The sequence below is a fragment of the Macaca thibetana genome, chromosome 4, assembly GCF_024542745.1.
Source record: "Macaca thibetana thibetana isolate TM-01 chromosome 4, ASM2454274v1, whole genome shotgun sequence".
In the NCBI taxonomy this organism is placed as follows: domain Eukaryota; kingdom Metazoa; phylum Chordata; class Mammalia; order Primates; family Cercopithecidae; genus Macaca; species Macaca thibetana.
Window position 1 is genome coordinate 109,947,842 of NC_065581.1, and position 22,104 is coordinate 109,969,945.

Sequence of the window (22,104 nt, forward strand, 5' to 3'; positions counted from 1 at the left end):
AATGAGTTTGAGAAGATTCCCTCTTTTTCTGTTGATTGGAATAGTTTCAGAAGGAATGGTACCAACTCCTCTTTGTACCTCTGGTAGAATTCGGCTGTGAATCTGTCTGGTCTTGGACTTTTTTTGGTTGGTAGGCTATTAATTATCGCCTCAATTTTCAGAAGCTATTATTAGTTTATTCAGAGATTCAACTTCTTCCTGGTTTAGTCTTGGGAGGGTGTATGTGTCCAGGAATTTCTCAACTTCTTCTAGACTTTCTAGTTTATTTGTGTATAGGTGTTTATAGTATTCTCTGATGGTAGTTTGTATTTCTGTGGGATCAGTGGTGATATCCCCTTTATCATTTTTTATTGTGTCTATTTGATTCTTCTTTCTTTTCTTCTTTATTAGTGCTGCTACCATTCTATCTATTTTGTTGATCTTTTCAAGAAAAACAGCTCCTGGATTCACTGATTTTTTGAAGGGTTTTTTGTGTCTCTATCTCCTTCAGTTCTGGTTCTGCTCTGATCTTAGTTATTTCTTCTGCTAGCTTTTGAATTTGTTTGTTCTTACTTCTCTGGTTCTTTTAATTGTGATGTTAGGGTGTCAACTTTAGATCTTCCTTGCTTTCTCTTGTGGGCATTTAGTGCTGTAAATTTCCCTATAAACACTGCTTCAAATGTGTCCCAGAGATTCTGGTATGTTGTGTCTTCGTTCTCATTGGTTTCAAAGAACATCTTTATTTCTGCCTTCATTTCGTTATGTACCCAGTAGTCATTCAGGAGCAGATTGTTCAGTTTCTGTGTAGTTGTGCAGTTTTGAGTGAGTTTCTTAACCCTGAATTGTAATTTGATTGCACTGGGGTCTGAGAGACAGTTTGTCTTGATATCTATTTTTTTACATTTGCTGTGGAGTGTTTTACTTCCAATTATTTGGTCAACTTTAGAATAAGTGTGATGTGGTGCTGAGAAGAATGTATGTTCTGTTGATTTGGGGTGGAGAGTTATGTAGATGTCTGTCAGGTCTACTTGGTCCAGAGCTGAGTTCAAGTCCTGGATATCCTTGTTAATTTTCTGTCTTGTTGATCTGTATAACATTGACTGCGGGGTGGTAAAGTCTCCCATTATTATTGTGTGAGAGTCTAAGTCTCTTTGTAGGTCTCTAAGGACTTGCTTTATGAATCTGGGTGCTCCTGTCTTGGGTGCATATATATTTAGGATAGTTAGCTCTTCTTGTTGAATTGATCCCTTTACCATATGTAATGGCCTTCTTTGTCTCTTTTGATCTTTGTTGGTTTAAAGTCTGTTTTATCAGAGACCTGGATTGCAACCCCTGCTTTATTTGCTTTGCATTTGCTTGGTAGATCTTCCTCCATCCCTTTATTCTGAGCCTATGTGTGTCTTTGCACGTGAGGTGGGTCTCTGAATACAGCACACTGGTGGGTCTTGACTCTTTATCCAATTTTCCAGTCTGTGTCTTTTAATTGGGACGTTTAGCCCATTTACATTTAAGGTTAGTATTGTTATGTGTGAATTTGATCCTGTCATTATGATGCTAGTTGTTTTTTTCACCCGTTAATTGATGCAGTTTCTTCCTAGCATTGATGGTCTTTTCAATTCGGCATGTTTTTGCAGTGGCTGGTACCAGTTGTGTCTTTCCATGTTTAGTGCTTCCTTTAGGAGCTCTTATAAGGCAGGCCTGGTGGTGACAAAATCTCTCAGCATTTGCTTGTCTGTAAAGGATTTTATTTCTCCTTCACTTATGAAGCTTAGTTTGGCTGGACATGAAATTCTGGGTTGGAAATTCTTTTCTTTAAGAATGTTGAATATTGGCCCCCACTCTCTTCTGGCTTGTAGGGTTTCTGCCAAGAGAGATCCACTGTTTGTCTGATGGGCTTCCCTTTGTGGGTAACCCAACCTTTCTCTATGGCTGCCCTTAACATTTTTTCCTTAATTTCAACCTTGATGACTCTCACAGTTATGTGTCTCAGGGTTGCTCTTCTCAAGAAGTATCTTTGTGGTGTTCTCTGTATTTCCTGAATTTGAATGTTGGCCTGCCTTGCTAGGTTGGGGAAGTTCTCCTGGATAATATCCTGAAGAGTGTTTTCCAATTTGGTTCCGTTCTCCCCGTCACTTTCAGGTACACCAGTCAAATGTAGATTTGGTCTTTTCACATAGTCCCATATTTCTTGGAGGCTTCGTTCGTTTCTTTCCATTCTTTTTTCTCTAATTTTGTCTTCTTGCTTTATTTCATTAATTTGATCTTCAATCACTGATATCCTTTCTTCCACTTGATCGAATCCGCTGTTGAAGCTTGTGTATGCTTCACCAAGTTCTTGTACTGTGGTTTTCAGCACCATCAGGCCATTGAACTCTTCTCTACACTGATTATTCTAGTTAGCCATTCATCTAATCTTTTTCCAAGTATTTTAGCTTCCTTGCGATGGGTTATAACATGCTCCTTTAGCTCAGAGAAGTTTGTTATTATCGACTTTCTGAAGCCTACTTCTGTCAACTCGTCAAACTCATTCTCCACCCAGTTTTGTTCCCTTGCTGGTGAGGAGTTGTGTTCCTTTGGAGGAGAAGAGGCTCTCTGGTTTTTGGAATTTTCAGCCTTTCCACTCTGGTTTCTCCCCATCTTTGTGGTTTTATCTACCTTTGGTCTTTGATGTTCGTGACATATGGATGGGGTTTTGGTGTGGTTGTCCTTTCTGATGATGTTGATGTTATTCTTTTCTGTTTGTTAGTTTTCCTTGTAACAGATAGGTCCCTTAGCTGCAGGTCTGTTGGAGTTTGCCCTTGGGTGCACTCCAGACCCTGTTTGCCTGGGTATCACCAGCGGAGGTTGCAAAACAGCAAGTATTGCTGCCTGATCCTTCCTCTGGAAGCTTCGTCCCCGAGGGGCACCCACTTGTATGAGGTGTCTGTCAGCCCCTTCTGGGAGGCGAGGCTCCAGTCAGGCTACATGGGGGTCAGGGACCCACTTGAGGAGGTGGTCTATCCATTATCAGAGCTCAAACGCCGTGCTGGGAGAACCACTGCTCTCTTCAGAGCTGTCAGGCAAGGACATTTAAGTCTGCAGAAGTTGTCTGCTGCCTTTTGTTCAGATTTGGCCTGCCCCCAGAGGTGGAATCTAGAGAGGCAGTAGGCCTTGCTGAGTTGCAGTGGGCTCCATCCAGTTCAAGCTTCCCTGCTACTTTGTTTACAGTGTGAGCATAGAACCGCCTACTCAAGCCTCAGCAATGGTGAACGCCCCTACCCCTGCCAAGCTCCAGCATCCCAGGATGATATCAGATTGCTGTGCTAGCAGTGAGCAAGGCTCCATGGGTGTGGGACCTGCTGAGCCAGGCATGGGAGGGAATCTCCTGGTCTGCTGGTTGTGAAGACCAGGGGAAAAGCGCAGTATTTGGGTAGAAGTGTACCGTTTCTCCAGGTACAGTTACTCATGGCTTCCCTTGGCTAGGAAAGGGAAATCCCCCAACCCCTTGCACTTCCCAGGTGAGGCGACACCCCGCCCTGCTTCAGCTCGCTTTCCATGGGCTGCACCCACTGTCCAACAGTCCCAATGAGGTGAACCAGGTACCTCAGTTGGAAATGCAGAAATCACCTGTCTTCTGCATTGATTTCACTGGGAGCTGTAGACCAGAGCGGTTCCTATTCAGCCATCTTGGAAGCAATGATAATCATTGTTACTGTGACATAATTACAAACGAATTGTTTTAGTCAAAAATATTTTTTTTTCTTTTAGTGGCTCAATTGGTAAGTTGTTTTCTATCACAGTCTTTAGTAGCACAATGTAGCTACTTGGTGAACACAGAGAAATGTAAAGAAACCGTTCTATTTATCTTTGTCATACTCTTGTTCGGTTTGCTTGTTGATGTTTTTTTTGTTTTGTTTTGTTTTGGTTTTTTTTGAGACAGAGTTTCACTCTGTCGCCCAAGGCTGGAGTGCAGTGGTGCAATCTCGGCTCACTGCAACCTCACTTCTGGGGTTCAAGCAAGTCTCCTGCCTCAGCCTCCGGAGTAGCTGGGATTACAGGCATCTACCACCATGCCCAGCTAATTTTTTCTTTTTAAGTAGAGACAGGGTTTCGCCATGTTGGCCAGGCTGGTCTCGAACTCCTGACCTCAAGTGATCCACCCACCTTGGCCTCCCGAAGTGCTAGGATTACAGGTGTGAGCCACCATGCCCAGCCAACATATATTCCTTAACTCAAAAATACTGTGGTATTGAAAGCTATGTGTTTTTGCTTTAATCTAAGTAGAATTCTACCTTGTTAGCTGTATTTTTTTTAAAAGGACATGTAAAATAACTATGTGCCTTAAAACTGAAAACTCCAAGTCCTCAATCCTAATGCCCCCCTTTAGGAGTCAGATTTCTTTTCACTTAACTTCCTTAAGACTTTCCAGTGTCTCCAGTTTGACCCCAGAACTGTGGCCACGCTTAGTATTTCTGCTATGTAGCATCAGCTCTCATGACAATCTCATAAATGACTACCTTTTTTTTTTTTTTTTTTTTTTTTTTTGAGACGGAGTCATGCTCTGTCGCCCAGGCTGGAGTGCAGTGGCCGGATCTCAGCTCACTGCAAGCTCCGCCTCCCGGGTTCACGCCATTCTCCTGCCTCAGCCTCCCAAGTAGCTGGGACTACAGGCGCCCGCCACTTCGCCCGGCTAGTTTTTTGTATTTTTTAGTAGAGACGGGGTTTCACCGTGTTAGCCAGGATGGTCTCGATCTCCTGACCTCGTGATCTGCCCGTCTCGGCCTCCCAAAGTGCTGGGATTACAGGCTTGAGCCACCGTGCCCGGACATAAATGACTACTTTTTTATAGCTTTATTGAGATATATCTCACATATCATAACATTCACACGTGAAAGTGTACAGGTCATTGGTTTTTAGTATATTTGGAGTTGTGCAACTGTCATCACAATCTAATTTTGGAACATTTCAGCCTCACGAAAAGAAATTCCTGCACATTAACTACCATTCCCCATTCCTGCTTGTCCCCTCCCAGACCCCAGGCAATTATTATTCTAGTTTCTGTCTCTGTGGGTTCATCTAATCTGGACATTTCATATAAATGGAATCACACAATATGTGGTTGTTTGTGACTGGCTTCTTTTACTTAGCAAAATGTTTTCAGGGTTCACCCATGTTGAAGTATTGTGGACAATTAAGTACTTTATTTATTTTAATTATTGAATACTATTCTGTCACGTGCAGATGCCACATTTTATTTATCCTTTCATCAGCTGATGAACATTTAAGCTCTTCTCACGTTTAGTCTGTTATGAATAATGCTGTTGTGAACAATGTACAATTTTTGTGTGAATATATGTTTTCAATTCTCTTGGGTATTTATGTTGGAGTGGAATTGCTGGGGCACATGCTAAACTCCATGTTTAGCACTTTGAGAAATGGACAAACTATTTTCTAAAGTGGTAACTCAATTAGCTGAGCATGGTGGCATGCACCTGTAGTCCCAGCTACTTGGGAGGCTGAGGCAGGAGAATCTAGTGAGTCCAAGGGTTCAAGCCTGCAATGAGCTATGCTTATGCCACTGCTCTCCAGCCCAGGTGACACACCAAGACCCTGTCTTTAAAAACTAAACAATAAAATAAAATAAAATAAAATAAAAGTAGCAGCTCTGTTTTACATTCCCACTAGCAATGTATGAGGATTCCAATTTACCCACATCCTCACCCACACTTACTGTTTGTCTTTTAATTGTAGCCACCCTGGGGTTGAAGGGACATCTCATGGTGGTTTTGGTTTGCATTTCACTCATGACTGATGATATTGAACATCTTTTCATGTGCTTATTGACAAAAGCCCACTTTTGATGTGTGCACATGGCCTGAGCCAAAAATCTTGTTGTCTTCCGATGTAGTTTTGAGTATTTTCTTCCCTTTTGTGAGACGATTTGGTTGAGAATAAAGAGACTGTGCTGACGAATACTTTAACTCAGCTATGAAGTGAGTGCATCATCTTTGCTTTCTGTTTTATGAAAGAGTATTGGTGACTTTCTGGGATGGATGGGGGGCAACTAATTCTTGTGTAAAGATTTCTAATCATAGAGGAGTAAACTCTAAGGTATGTGAAGTTTGCTTGGTTTTGATGCTCCTAGGTTACTATTATATGCTTTTCTCTACCCAGTGGAGAGGCTGTTTTTCCATTTCCTCTAATGCCATACTTTCTATAGAGTCCTCTTTCAGGCTGGTTCTTTGGACAGGAAGTGAAACATATAAACATTAAGGAATATGTGGTGGAAAAAGAAATCTCATTGTATTTCTTTCCCAAGCTTATTTTCCGGGAATAAAGGAATAACAGACTAACATTTTTAGTGAGAAATTACAGCAACATCAAAAGATGAAGACTTTCTTTGAATAACCTCTGTATCATTTGAGGCCCATCCAGGTGCATATGATTGAAAAGCAAACCCGGGGTAGCTTAACATGGGTAACATATTAGCTCCCATAGGCTGAAAGGGCTCCAATGGTATCATCCAATCTGTGTCTCAGAATTTTGGCTCTCATGTCATTATTCTTGGGATGCTTCCTGGAAGCTTCCAGCTCACACTATCACAACATTCAGCTTAAGAAAAAAGAGAGATTACTTATCTGATACTCCAAAGTCTTGGAACTGAGTCTCCTTGGCCCCAAATGGCCTAACCAGAGACACATGTTTATCTCTGAATCAGTGACTGTGGCCAGAATGAGAATGGTGGAGCTGCCATTGGCCTCATCTAGTCCACATGGTCCCCAGTAGTTCCTATGGTGGAGTGGCTTCACTGCAGTCATGTGGGCCGAGGCTGGCAAAGTGTGGTTAGGAAGCGAGACGGAGTCTGTGTGGCAAGATGAGGAATGATCACTTTCTACTCAAAACCACAGACCACAGACAGGTTTCTTCTCTCCAAGGGTAGTTCTGGGAAGGACATTAAGCAATCATCTAGGGCAGTAGTTCTCAAACTTTAGCATGGGTATCGTTTGCTAGGGCTTATTTGTCTCACGCTCTGTATTTTAGAAGCAGATATTTTTCTACTTGCATGGGTTTAAAGATGGAGATGAATTTTGCCTCAGGATGAATCACTCCCCCACTGAGTTTCACCAGTACCTGGTTTAGATTTTATATATATATATATTTTTTTTCCACTTTTTTGATTTTTATTTATTTATTTATTTTGTGACAGAGTCTCACTCTGTAGCCCAAGCTAGAGTGCAGTGGTGTGATCTCGGCTCACTGCAACTTCCACCTCCTGGGCTCAAGTGATTCTCATGTCTCAGTCTCCCAAGTAGCTGGGACGACAGGCACACACCACCACGCCCAGCTATTTTTTTGTATTTTAGTAGACACGGGTTTTACCGTGTTGCCAAGGGTGGTCTCAAACTCCTGAGTTCAGGTGATCTGAACCATTTGAAGACAGGAGAGAGGCTTGGAATAACTCCTTCCCTGGTGCCTTCACAGGGAACATGACTCTGCAATAATAAAGTATCACAAACTGGGTGGCTTAGCCAGCAAACATTTATTGTCTTTCAGTTCTGGAGAGAAGTTGGAGATGAGGGTGCCAGCAGGGCCATGCCTTAGGACCACAGTATTGAATGTTCTCTCTCTGATTTTTTTTTACTGGGTTAATTGTTATTGCTTTCTTTCTTTCTTTCTTTTTTTCAAATAGAAGAGATAAAAGTGTCCGAAGATGACGAAATGGAGAAGCTGTACAAATCGTTAGAGCAAGCTAGTCTATCTCCTCTTGGGGACCGGCGGCCTTCGACTAAAAAGGAGTTGAGAAAATCCTTTGTTAAGCGGTGTAAAAATCCATCTATAAACGAGAAACTCCACAAAATCCGAACATTGAATAGCACATTAAAGGTAACAAAATTTCAAATTGTGGATGAACTCTATGGATATGGGGCAAGGAATGGCTGGTTCTGCAAAGAGATTCTTGCTAATCACAGCGTGTTTGTGTGGGTGCAGGGAAGGGCTGTAAAAGTAAATATAATCTTTATAGGGTAAGATGACCTTGACATTCTTAAAACACTAGGACATTCACACGGTAGCGCCCAAGGCAGTTTTTCACAATAGGCCTTGATTTTTGCATTCACTCTGATATAAAATTTCAAATTTTAAGCTTCTAGACAACGAGGACCATGCATAATTTTTTTGGTAACCCTTATGCCTAGCACAGTACCTGGTTCAATAAATGTTGATGAGAGACAGAGACCATCAACTGGTGAGACTAAACAGTCGTATAAATAAGATCTCAAGTTTTCATCTGATTCATGCAAGGTGCCATTCTTCAGGACTACATCCGGAAGAAAATGTCGACTTCAGCTGCATCAAAGATGTAGTGATTGTCAGCTGTGGGCATTGCAGCCAAGGAGCACCGTGAGAGCCCGACAGTGGGAAGTACACACTCTGTGGTAATAGACCAGCAGATGTTTTCACAATGGGAATAAGGGACAGTGTACAGGAAATACTGAAGCTATTTTCAGGGCCTCCCTGAGCTGAAATGGTTCTTCATAACAAAAGTGTCCTGCTTTCACATTTAGATTATAGCATGAACAGGTGGAGGCTAGGATACTTTGTCGAATAGTCCTGATTTAGCAGACAATTTATCTGAAAAGCTTTGATAAAATCTGTAAGTGAATTTTGTTTTGTCTATGGCCTTTGGCATTAAGAACTTGAGTGATTTTCCAGGAAGAAATGTCAGCAATTGAAAGGACAAGGCTACAAAGGCAGGCTGAGTGGCTCTTAGTCAGGCGTCCCAGTTAGTCAGTAGAACATCTGAACACCCTAAAAGGCTGCAAAAATGAGGCTGGAATGGAAAAAGAAAAATGAATTTTAATTATACGAAGAGAATACAAATGCAGAGAAATTCACTCTTATTTAATATTAACATTTTTATTGATAATAAAAGATATCACTGGCCGCCATTTCGCAGTATGTACAAAGCTGATGAATATGTTTGATTATTCAATGTAATATGTCATCGTGTATTGAGATTTTACTGTCTTCTTTGTCTGTGATAGCTGATATGAGTGAGTAAAGTTTTCACTGAGCAAGTGTTTCCTGACTCTTACTATGTACCAGCCACTCTTCTAGGTGACTGGGACCACTGAATGGACTCTACTGGGTGTAGAAACAGAGGAAAACAAATACATGATTGAAATGAAGTGCAAAAATACTACGATTGAGATGTGCTCAGGGTGCTTTGGTGGCCTGAGGGGGAGAGTGACTTACTGGGGGCATTAGAAACACTGTCACGAAGTCCATGAGTCAGGAAGAAATGAATAACAAGAGAAGGACATTCAAGGAAGTGGAACGTCTGTCAACGGATAATAAGCTGTCGTCCATGTTGGGAGAAGCAGGAAGTAGAGGCCAAGGAGAGCATGTGCAGTTTGAGTCATTAGTAGAAGGCAAAAGGCTGTGGCCTCAGGCCTTCCACAGGGCAGCAGACTCAGGATTTTAGATCTTTACAGGCACCATGCCCTCACCTGGCCACTGTGGGGCCAAGTTTGTGAAAAGAGTTAGTGTTACCATTCACTATGGGTCTCTGTGACCTTGTGCTCTCCATGCAGTATGACCATGTCACTGGTGAATTCAGCAGCTTTTGCTTTTCTGTCAGTGTATCAGTTATCCAGTGCTAGGTAACAAATTAGCCCAAAGCTTAGCAACTTCCAACAATCAGCATTTATTATTTCAAAGTGTCTGTGGCCAGGAATCTGGGTGTGGCTTGGTGAAATGCCTCTGCCCCCAGGTCTCTCACAAGGCTGTGATCAGGGTGTCAGGTGGGGCTGCATTCATTCCTCCATGGAGAGGGATCAGTTTCTAAACCCTTGCATGTAGTCATTGGCAGGATTCAGCTCCTTTCAGGTTGTTGGACTGAGGGTCTCAGTTGCTTTCTGGCTGTTGGCCAGAGGCTACCCTCAGTTCCTTGCCACGTGGGCTTCTCCATAGGGCAGGTCACAACTTGGAAACTGGCTTCTTTCAGAGCAAGCAACACAGTGAGAGTAAGTGAGTGAGATGGGTTATAACCTAGTGGCAGTAATGACATCACATTACTTTTGCAGCATTCTATTCAGTAGAAGCAAGTCATTAGGTCATCTCGTCTTCAGGGAGGAGATTACACAAGGCCTTGAATACCAGGAAGCAGAGAAGATTAGGGGCCCGCTCAGGGCTGCCTGCCCCACCCAGCTGGGGAACTGCTCTCTCTGGACATTTGTGGGAAGCAGCTCTTTCCATAGATCCCTTAGGCTTCCCCAAAGTGTGGTGCTGGGGGCTGATGAAATACAACACGACCCATGTCATGCAGTCCTATTAACCTCAGGAAGTAAGAGGATATGCTGATGTGGAAATTGGTCTTGCTGAAGAAGCCAAACAAAAGCAAAGCACATCAACCTATTCAAAGGAGAGAGAACTTGGTACATGTGTGCATGTTCATATTGGAAGGGTATAATAATTATTTCTAATTGTTTTTAAAATTCAAAGCAGTCAAGAGAGTGGTTGCCTTTGAGGAAGAGGAGAGGATGGGACTGAGAGGGGATGTGAATGGAGCTTCTGAGTGCTGGCTGCGGGTCCTTCTGTGACCTCGATAGTAGTTGTATGGAAGTGTTTATTTTGTGATAATTCTTTAAGCACATTTTTTCTATTTGTGCACTTCTCTCTGAGTATTATGTATTGCACAGAGAATATATCACACACAGAGGAAATGTTTATTTTTTAAAAGCTTCAAAGTAGGAGTGTGGACAAGCAAAGACAACAGATTTCATGCAGAAACAAGGAAACTGTTTTAACAATAATGTTTATATTTGCCATAGGCGCATTCCGTAAATAAGAAAAATCCCTGCACTGGGATAGTGCTGGAATGAACGCACTTCAGGGAAATTCTTCTAGGAAGTTGAGCAAACTTCCAAGTTGACCTTGAGCAAAAGTTGATCGTATTATGTTGTACACGAAATACAGATATTTAGGAATTTCTAACAGCTCACCGTTCACTGACTTTTGGCTAAGCCTGTTTTTATTTTAAAATAAATTATTAATGGAATGATTAATGGGTCCAACTGAAACTCTCTCTGAGTTACTCTGACCTATGTCACAAGAGCGGTGAACCTCCTCTTCCCATAGCTGCTCTGGTAGAACACATTTCCAAAGCTTAGGTCTTGAGTCAAGCCACGCACTGACTATTTGGAGTAAAAACTGAAAGTACAGCATTCTCTCTTTCATGATATTTTTGGAGTCCCTGCCAAACCTTGCTTGCCTGCCAGAAAGCAGAGCGGATGTTGTGAAAGCAGTTCAAAGCCCTCCCAAAGCCTCCTGCGCCATCCAGGAGAAGCTGGGCTGCTGGAGGAGGCCCAGCCCCAGGGTGCCCGGTGTAGGAAGGAGCTTGGAAGGTTCTGTTTTGTCATTAATTTCCTTCTTCTGTATTATTGTCTACATTTTTTTTTCTTTCATCCGTGAAAGAACTAACACAGATTTGAGCCAAATGGTAAAAAATTTGAACTGCTTAGAGCCAAAAGCCACATGAGAAGTGTCAGCTTAATGCCCAAAATTGAAGAGACCCTTTTCTAAAAATGTTATTAGATATAAAAGAAGGGTTAATTCATGTTTGCTTTTTCAAAGTCAATTTCCCTGATTTTTATTAACCTTCAAAGATCTTATTTAGTTTTTTAATATAAAAAATTAGGATCTTCCTCTGAAGCAGATGTCTAAATTTCTTTAGAACAAAATAAAACTCTTTAAATAACTTTACATTAATAGCACTATGGTGATAGCAGAGGAAGAAAGCTTTTTTTTTTTTTTTTGGAAAAGTTGTTTTGGAAGCGTAGATATTGAAAACTCAGAGAGAAGAAATATGCTCTTTTGGCCCTGTCTAACTTTCTATAAACAATCTCTCTGCTTTCCTACTGCACCATTTTTTCTCCATTTTGGAAGGAAGGTTTCGTATCTTTATCCATCTGTATGTCTATCTTCTGTCTGTCTCTATCTATCTATCTATCTATCTATCTATCTATCTATCTATCTATCTAATGGCCTATCTATCTATCAATCTATCCAGCTATTGATCTATGAATCTATCTATATCTACTTTATTTGTTTAATGGAAAGGATTTCCTCAGACTCCAGATAGGGTCCAGAATGCAAAAGAGAATAAAAAGCAAATGGGTAATTCATTTATTCATTTATTTCTTATTTTATATATTCATTTTTTCAACAAGTATTCAGCGGATGTCTACATGTGTCAGTCATTCTTTCAGGCACTTGGGGCTATATAGCAGTGGGCATATGAGACAAAAGGCCTGCCTTCAGGAAGCTTATGTTTTAGTAGGAGAATAAACAAGCATAATTGACTATTAAGTTTTATAATAAGTGATGATAGATTTGATAAAGAATAGAAAAGAGAGGGGATATAAAATATTGAGGAATTGATATTTAAATAGGAAAGACGTGAAAGGCCTCCTTGAAAGACATAATTGGTATAAAATCTGAAAAAGGAAAGGGAATGAGGCTTGAGGTTTTCTGAGGCCAAAAATGCAAACACCTTGGGGCAGGAGTGTGCCTAGGGCATTTAAGGAAGAGCAGGGAGGTCAGGGTAGCTGTGATGTAGTGGGGATGGAGCATGGGGAGAGTAGCAGTGTGCCAGGGACACGGGGATTCGAGCCACTGAGGACCTCATTGCCATTGCAAACACCAGCTTCTACTTGGAGTAAGACAGTGACCCTCTGGAAGGTTCTGAACAGAGGTATGGCATGCTTTGTGTCATGTTTGAAGGTAGAATCATCAGGCTTTGCTGGTGGATTGGGTGTGATAGAAGGAGTCAAAAATGACTCCAGTGTTTGCCCTGAGCAACTGGAAAGACGGAGTTACCATTAAGTGCTTTGTGGAAGACTACGTTAGGAATAGGGTTTGGTGTGTATTGGAAGTTAGTGGGTTGGGTGGGGATGAAGAGAATAAGAGGAACTTAGCTTTAGATATGTTATTTTTGAGATGCCTTTTAGGGGTTGATGTGGAACTGCTGAAGAGGAAGTTTAGACAAATGATGGTGGAGTCCAGGGGAGAAGTAAGGAGAGATATAAATTTGGGACCCTCAGCACATAGGAGAGTGGGAGAGATTACATGTGATTACCAAGAGCATGAACATAGATAGAGCAGAGAAGAGCATACAAGCTGGTGCTCTAGAACACTCCAGTGAGAAGAGGTGGCATGATGAGGAGGAACCAAAAACCAAGGTGAGAGTAAGTAGCAATTGTGGGACAAGAAAAATCAGGAGAATGTGTCACAGGAGCACAATGACGAAAGTGTTCAAGAAGGAGGAGTAGTCAATAGGTTTAGGTGCTGCTGATAAATAAGTTGAAGATGGATCATTGGTTTAACATTGATTTAATGGATTATGGATTTAACAACATGGAGGTCACTGATGGTCTTCACAAGAGCAGTTTTGGTGAACGGTGGGGGCCAAAGCCTGGTGGGACTGAATCTATGAAGAATGGGCCATTGGAGACAGGGAGAAAGTGGAGCATTAGCTGGACAGGGATTTGGGGGCAGAGAGGAATTTTAAGATGGAAGAAATAACAGTGAACATGTATACCAGTGAAACTGCTGGAGGGGATCTGGGAAGTTGGTGAGTCACAGGAGAGAAGATAATTGCTGGGATGAATTTCTCGAGTAGGAGAGTTGGGGCCATTGTGCCCAAGTGGAGGGACTGGGCTTTGCTAGGAGCACAGATGCTCCGTCTTTGTGAACAGGGCGGAAGGCAGCATATATTTGCATCCATGTAGTTCATGGGCAATAGGAACTTGAGAGAAGTGCTCTTCTGATGGCTTCCGTTTCCTCAAAAAAGAGACAGCAAGGCCATCAGCTGTGAGTGAGGATGAGAGAGGGGGTTTGAGATGAGAAGAGGTTTTGAAATAGTTATTTGGGAGACTGCCAGAAAAGGGATGTGAAAGTGTGATGACCGGAGAGTAGTGAAAATCCACTTGCTGGCAGTGGTTGTGAAGTTTTAGCTTCACACATGCTTTCCTGGGTATAGTCAAAAAGGGTGGTTCAATCACATGCATTAGTTGAATGTCCACATGGCACTTGGCATTGTGTTAGGTGCAGGGAATACAGGGATGAAGGAAATGTTTCTTGTCATCTTCTTTAAGCTTTAGAAGAGGGGCCATGACTTATCCGTAAATACCTAAATGTACATTGGTAAGTTCTCAGAGGGCTTCACTGGAAGGCACGAGAACATAAACACTTAAAAGCTCATCAGTCCAATTTTGGGGGTGCGGGGGAGGTTTCCTTTATAATGTGATGCCTCAGGTGAGTAAGATTTACGGGTTATGAAAAATTGGGTGGGCCGGGCGCAGTGGCTTACGCCTGTAATCCCAGCACTTTGGGAGGTTGAGGCGGGTGTATCACTTGAGGTCAGGATTTTGAGACCAGCCTGGCCAACATGGCAAAACCCTGTCTCTACTAAAAATAGAAAAATTAGCCGGGTGTGGTGGCGCATGCCTGTAATCCCAGCTACTCAGGAGGTTGAGGCAGGAGAATCGCTTGAACCTGGGAGGCGGAGGTTGCAGTGAGCTGAGATCAGGCCACTGCTCTCCAGCCTGGGCAACAGAGTGAGACTGTCTCAAAAAAAAAAAAAAAAAAAAAAAAAAAAAAAAAAAAAAAAAGAAAAGAAAAGAATTGGGTAAAGAAAAATTGGAAAGTGTTCTCTGTAAAAGAAACTCTAGAAATTAGAGTTTATCAGGTGAAGAAAGGCAAGGAAGAGTCTCCATGTGGCACAACGACACGGAGGTGTGAGCTAGTGTGTGGGTGAGAAAATGCACGCCAGTACATTAGACTGGAAAGTCAGAAGGAAGTAGAGTATCAACAAATGGTGCCAGTGCAGGTGAAGAGCCTTTGGTGTAAGGGGATCCATGAGGGGGACTCGGCATCTCGATGCCTCCCTGCTCTGCTAAGTGGAGGTGGAGTTGATGTGGGCACTGGAGGCAGTGGTCTTGCTCAGGAGGCTGTGTCAGCAGATCAGGTGTGATACACTGAACTGGATATCCACTCTTAGGACTATGGTCAGGGATAGAGAAAACAGGCATAGATTTGAGATACAATTGTCAGGGCTGAATATTTGTTTTTAATATGGAGGATGAGCATCTTATTTTTACTCCATTCCTTGTCTATAGAAAACTCTAAGCTGAGCTAGACATTTCAGAAATGTGTGTCATTGGTTACAGAGGAGGCAGAGTGGAATAGCACCAATAGGTTGTTTATTAATATTATTGGAATACATACTGTTTTGATGGAAGGTTAGCAGCCTCTTCTTTGACTAGAAAGATAACCTGTGTATTTAGTCTGTGTATATTAATTAAATTAATGGGATTTATTAAAATAAAGATAATTTAATAAAATCTTAAAAGATATATTTTATGTTGCCTTATGTCCTAGGTAAAGTGTTACGTTCCAATTTTACTTAGCGAAGTTTGAATAGTCAATGAAATGCTAATACCTTCAGTGATAAGTTTTAGGAGGCATGAGTCCCACACCAAGGTAGAATTGTTACTGCGGTGTGGAATAATGGATTGATCAGGGAAAGGCACCATAGAAGACCTTTGCTATATGTCTAGCTCTTCCACCAACTCTTGGGTGGGATACTTCACTTCTTTGCGGCTAGCATATGCAAACAAATGTCATATTTGTTAGGCTTGATGGGGGAATTAGAATATGAACGTGCAAAAATGCTTTGGTAATTTTATGTGAATGTATATGTGTACTTGTAAAAGAGTTGGTAAAGATGGTTTATGTAAATTAAGACACTCTCAACATCCCCCCTTCCCCTTTTTTTCTACTTGCACAGTGTAAAGAACATGATCTGGCCATGATTAACCAGTTGCTGGATGACCCGAAGCTGACAGCCAGGAAATACAGAGAGTGGAAAGTCATGAACACCCTGCTGATCCAGGACATCTATCAGCAGCAGCGGGCTTCGCCTTCCCCTGATGACACTGATGACACCCCCCAGGAACTCAAGAAATCACCTTCTTCTCCCTGTGTTGAAAATTCCATTTGAGACACAAAGTCAGGGTTTTATCCTCTTATATTTTATCACGAGCAACTCTTCAAGATATTGCAAAAGCTTACATTTTTCCTTAAAAGGAAAACTGAATCCCAGTCCTTCAAGCATCAGCTTCCTATCTAAAGATGCACCTCACATGAAGATAATCACCAAATACACCAGGGCTCCTCATTCCAGTCGTAACGCATCCATTGAGACCGGAATGATTGAGTTCAGTTGAAAGGCGTTTTTTGTGTTCCTACTGGGAGCTCACGGTGATGCGGGGCTCTAGGAGGGATGTGAGAAATGTCTGTTCTGTTCCTTGCTCTCCAGAGAATGCTATGGACGAAAATCAAATTTTACCAGGAATAATTGTCCATGGAAACATTCTGTTTTTCAAAAGAAGAATGTACATATGCCACTTGGCTGGGAAGCTGTGTGGCCCAAATCACTTTTTGAGTGGAGGAATGTTTTCCATAGCAGTGACTGCAAGGACAAATGTGGTGTTGCAGGGCAAAAATTCCTTGCCTTTGGTATAGAATGGTGGTGCCTTTTCCACGTGTTGGGAAATACTTGATAGACAGTGGCGTGTGGGAGAGCTGAAGGAGGAGGCGTGTTCCATATTCCACTCACTCAAAGGACAGCTTAGTGTTTTCACACTTTGTGCAGGTTAGGGGATCTGATTAATGTTTCCTTTCCTTACAACAGCTAGAGAAAACATCTCATCACAATTGGCGACCTCTACTCCCTTCGAACTTTCCTACTCAACGGTAGGAGATAGTAATGTGTCCAGCAAAGAATGTCTACTGCTCTTGTCCTTGGCTGTGATCCCTATACATAGTGTGAATTTATATCCAGATTTCCCAGGATCAATATTGACAAGATGACTTTGGCATCTGAATTGTTTTAATATCTTTACTCAAAAAAAAAAAAAAAAAAAAACCACAAAAAACAAAAAACAAAAACAAAACAAAAACCCACGGAAACAACAAAGGAGTTAAACATGATGGTTTTATTTTTGTATGTTTATATGTCACTTGTGTGCTATGTGAATAGCTATCTATGTTTGTTATTTAAATATATTTATAGAAGTTCAAATTACTAGTGTTTTAAAAGATGATATACTATTATATATTGTGCTTAGTATATATTTGATGAGTCTAGACTTTTTTGCTTGAGAAAAATAGAACTACTGTTGATTCACTGGTGTTACGATGTTGCACTATAATGTCTGAGGAATGCTCAGGAAATCTTGTGGGAAAAAAATGGGGCATGCATTCATAATTTTTCTTTTTCTTCCCCACCCCAAACCCCATGAGCTCTTACATTTAGATTTCTATCTCTTGTCAGTCACTCTTTTAACCAGAAAAGGATTTTCATCTTAGATTATCCTTTCTATTAAATAAACTTTAAGCTTTGCGCCATTTATGCCTGCAAACCTGAGATCAAAGGCAACACAACTAATGTCATCTTTTCATTAAAGACTAATAGAAATTTGGAAATCATTGTGGTAAAGAAAGCTCATAGAGAAACAATATGAAAGTCTTCCCTTACTAATCACCATGAATATTTCTCATCATAGGAATAACCACAACCCACCGAGTACCCATGTTGGCCCTGCCTACCCGTAACAAATTGTTGACATAACCTATTTTGTTTTATAGCTTCAAAGTGTGGCTTGACATTCAAACGGAAGAAACCACTCGAATTATATCTGCAAACAAAATGGAAATAGTTATTTCCCCAAGCTTTACTAAGAAGACTTAATACTCTGTAAACAAACAAACAAACAAAGAAACAAAAAACAACCTTAGCATTAAGAAATAAAAATAAAAAACAAGAAGCTACTAGAAGCTTCTCTAAGATAAGAGGCCAGGCCAATCAGTTTGGCCCAGCAAACATGTGGGTACTTCTTCACCTAGGGAAGCTAGTGAAGATGAGTTTGACCTGTGGTGACCTGACGGAGGGAACATTCGGATCCTCAGATTGCACCCTGATGCCCTGGTCTGGGAGAGCAGTGCTTTAACCTTTTGGCCCTGGAAACTACTGATTCTTTCTGTGATTAGCAGATACTAGAAGGGAAATTATTTAGAATTGGCAATGTAAAGAGTATTGAAGGAACGGCAAATAACAATAGCAGAAATAACAGTGTGACACAAAGTACCTTTCCATTTATTTTTCTTTGGTTTGCAACACCAACCTGTAGACTTCCAGTTTTTCTTAAATTGAAGAGCTCCAGACACTTTTGAGCAGGGTTTGTGAATACCTTCGAATGCTTTCCTTTGGCTTCTCTTGAAGACATATTTCCCCAGCCTTTCAATGTAAACTCGTTTAGTACCATTCAAACTTAAAGGCAAAAAAGATCCCTGGGATTACATAGCCAAGGCTTAAAGTTATTTGTCAAAGATACGTCAAGAACGTTAGCCTAAAAGTTTTCGCTTTGCTAGTTAAAGCTGACTGCAGAGCTTCCCAAAGTGAAAGCAAAACTGAACTTCACAATTTTGCACCTGGCTTTCTGGAGCCCCATTGCCTGCTCATTCGTGTTTTTCCCCCTGTAAATTATTTTGCTTTTGACCAGGTTGTACTACAAAGTAGGGCTGCTTCTGTGAGTTCTCAGCCTAGGCTGTGGACACTAAGACGTGGGTGGGGAGATAGACAGGAGTGAGAGGGAGAGTGGATGACACTTGCCATGACACTCAATGTAGGAAGGCTTGGGCTTCTCTCTCGGCCTCATGCCACTTTTCTGGTCCAAAGAATATTGGGAAAACTGGATTACTTTCAACATATTTCTTGAGACTAGGTCATCTCTGAAATGCATGGCGTAGTTTCATGGAGTCCAAGGGCCAACTCCTATACCCAGTCCTCCAGTGTCTGTGAACTGTGGAATGAGAGAGAAAACCATGGCTGCTCAGGAAGGAAGTGGAGAACCTCTCAGCACACGTAGATCCAAATTTGTGGCACCTGCTAAAGATTAGGATTTGGAGAGGACTCCTCTTTGGGGTTGTGAAGAGGACCTTTTCCCTCTATTGTTAGCGTGTAGATCCAGAACGGAGCCTGATGGGATGCCCTCACTGGTTAATATATTGCAAATAGACATGCTAGGCCCTGCATTGGAAGGGCCTCTGTTGCTTTAAAGAATTCTTAGCTTTGCCACAAGAGCTCAAATCTCAGAGTAGGATCAAAGGCCTAGGAAGACTCCTAAAGTATAGGATTACAAAGACTCCAGGAAGCGTAAGAAAGAGATTGTGTCTGGAGTCAGATTTCAATGTGAAACCCATGCCTTATATTTACACAGCACTTTGTAGTTTGCAAATGGGTGTGTTTTCAGCCCCCTCCCGCTGCCGCACGCTGTACGTGAGATGATTGTGGATTATTACAGTGAAGTGCCTGGCCCAGAGCCCCAAGTGGTAAAGCGGGAACTTGAGTCTCAGGACTCCCAGTGGCTCTCTGCCCTTTCCCTTCTCTCCGCCCCTCACCTTGCTTCACCTGTTACCTTGTTAAGTTGCTGTTGGCACACAACCCACTAGGAAACCAAGAAGTTTGACTTGGAGTGTGTGTTTCACTGCACTGGGTTCAGCATAGGGCCGGCCCTGGTGGCTGTTAGGCTACATTCTCCGTTTGAAACCTAAGGGGCCCTCTGTGCTTGAGCACAGTCTCCTCCTAATGGCCCTGCCTCAACCTGCTGCCAGGCTGTCTGTGGATTGAGTTTTCACCTAATCATGCTGTGTTTCCTTTCCTTTCTTTCTGTACGTTAGACTACTTGGGAAGTGCTGTGAGATCCTTGGATGAAAAACATGTATTTAAAGAAATGGAGAGTGTTTATTTTGTTTGCTTTTTGAGGCATGTGCTGTCAGATGTCAGAGACCCAAGTTAGTGATTAGAGGTTGGTCCTTTGACCTTCTTCTCTTAATTGCTTTTCATGTAATCATGATAATTTACTCAGGTAGCACTGCAGTCACAAACAATGTCACAGAAACAGATTCAAAGAAAAAATGTTTTTAAGTCTTGAAAAGAAGTGCTATTCAAATTTAAGCCATGTTTAAATTCGTAGGTACATTATCTCTTAGTAAGAAAGACTTTTTTTTTTTAGACGGAGTCTCACTCTATTGCCCAGGCTGGAGTGCAGTGGCGCAATCTCAGCTCACTGCAACCTCTGCCTCCCGGGTTCAAGTGATTCTCCTGCCTCAATCTCCCGAGTAGCTGGGACTATGCCCAGCTAATTTTTATATTTTTAGTAGAGACCGGGGTTTACCATGTTGCCCTGGCTGGTTTCAAACTCCTGACTTCGGGTGATCCGCCTGCCTCTGCCTCCCAAAGTGCTAGGATTACAGGCGTGAGCCACCACCCTCGGCCGAAAGACAGTATTTTGATAGAGCCACATACATGATTTAATGAGTAATGTTAAGTACAGAAAAGCTGCCGTATCCACATAAAGTTTTAGGGGGCATTTGTTCTTTAGTCTAACAAGAATATGATATCCGATTGTGGTTTTCCAATTTATTTCTCTTCCAGTTTTTTTTGTATACCTCACAGGAGAAATCGAGTCTTAGAACTGGGAGATGACTGCCTTGCCCAGGGTTTTGTAATACATAGTTGAAAACAAAAGCCCCTGAAACTAAATGTTTGCAGCCTGTATGAAATGGACTGTGGAAGGCGGGTAATTTCTCTCCTCACAGAAAGCCACTCGTCTCCTTGAATGAGACACTGAGCAGACATAACGTTTCTCTGTGTCGTGGAGCCGGGAAACATTTCCTTGCCTCTTCAGCACATCTCAGTTCTTCCCCACATGACCCCAGAACCACTTGGAAAACATCAAAATGGATTCTTCATTGAAAGAAGCTTTATATTTCTCTTGCTGTAAGGATACTTAACTGCTCTGTATTTGGCTTTTTTTTTTTTTTTTTACCTTTAGCCCAAAAAGGAAGTGTGCCCCATGGAAACAGCAAATGCCGTAAAATAAAAACCAGGAGTTTTAATCGCCATATATTTTAATGTGCTTGCATGATGGGAATGTGACGTTTAGCACTGCATGGTGTTTGGGGGCAAGATATTAATGTGGAAATCTTAGCTTAAGTTTTTCTGTGCTCTCATCCTGTGTCAGCTACCCCTCTAAACTGAAAAAAGAGGCATGGCTCATTTCTCTCCTGCTTTATGTTTTTGAGGTTGACTTGTAAGATAAAAATAAAAATAAGAAAAACAATATATATCTAGTAAAATGACATGAAAAAAAAAGTTGAAATATACTACTGGTGTTCATTTTCTGTCCTGCAGTGTTGCCTTCTCAAAGAAATAAACATGTGGCTGGGAAGTGTTTAATGGCTGCGTTTTGATCGTCTACAAAGGCTACAGTGCCCTCTGGTGGCAGTCATCAAAATCGCTTCTAGACTCTAGACTCGTTTTTATTTTTAAATAACAGATCTAATTATTTTGGAAATCTATTTAAACAATAACCGATGTGATCTTTTCCAGTGGTTCTCAAGTTACAGGTTTATTAATACAATGATATTTAGATTTTTCAAAAATTGCCTATGGACCACTAAATTTGACTTGCATATTATATTGCTTATTATTATTTCTAGGCACCCACATTTTGTTCAAAAAATTTAAAAAATTTGCATATTATAAAAGTTACAAACTGTGATGCACAAGCTCCTTAAAACATGTGAGATATTTATTTGAAAATGAACAAAGAAAATAATGAAATAGCCTAATATATTGCCTTTCTTTTGGATCCACTGATTAGAGGGAATTAGGCTGCATTTGAACTCATTCATGCTTCTTGACTGCTGTCTACACACACAGAGTTTTCATTTTGTTCCTCGTTCTCTCCCAGTTCTCACCTCACAAGCCAAGCTCACCTTCTGTTTCTTTGTCCTGCCACCACCAAATATTTCTAGGCTCCTACATGGAAGCAGTAAAAATTATTTTAGACCGGCCGGGCGCGGTGGCGCAAGCCTGTAATCCCAGCACTTTGGGAGGCCGAGACGGGAGGATCACGAGGTCAGGAGATCGAGACCATGCTGGCTAACACGGTGAAACCCCGTCTCTCCTAAAAAAATACAAAAAATTAGCCGGGCGAGGTGGCGGGCGCCTGTAGT

At 41.6% G+C, this 22,104-nt stretch overlaps 1 protein-coding gene across 9 annotated transcripts in view; it reads left to right on the forward strand.

Annotated features, from left to right (window-relative positions):
• IPCEF1 (interaction protein for cytohesin exchange factors 1) overlaps nucleotides 1-20,957 on the forward strand; it is a 203,853-nt gene extending 182,896 nt beyond the window's left edge. For all 9 annotated transcript variants that reach the window (XM_050786801.1, XM_050786805.1, XM_050786802.1 and 6 more), the window contains 2 exons: nucleotides 7,649-7,842; nucleotides 15,809-20,957. In XM_050786801.1, the coding sequence (XP_050642758.1) occupies nucleotides 7,649-7,842; nucleotides 15,809-16,021 (407 nt within the window). In that variant the 3' untranslated portion in view covers nucleotides 16,022-20,957. The remainder of the gene's footprint in view (nucleotides 1-7,648; nucleotides 7,843-15,808) is intronic.
• The last annotated feature ends 1,147 nt before the right edge of the window (nucleotides 20,958-22,104 follow it).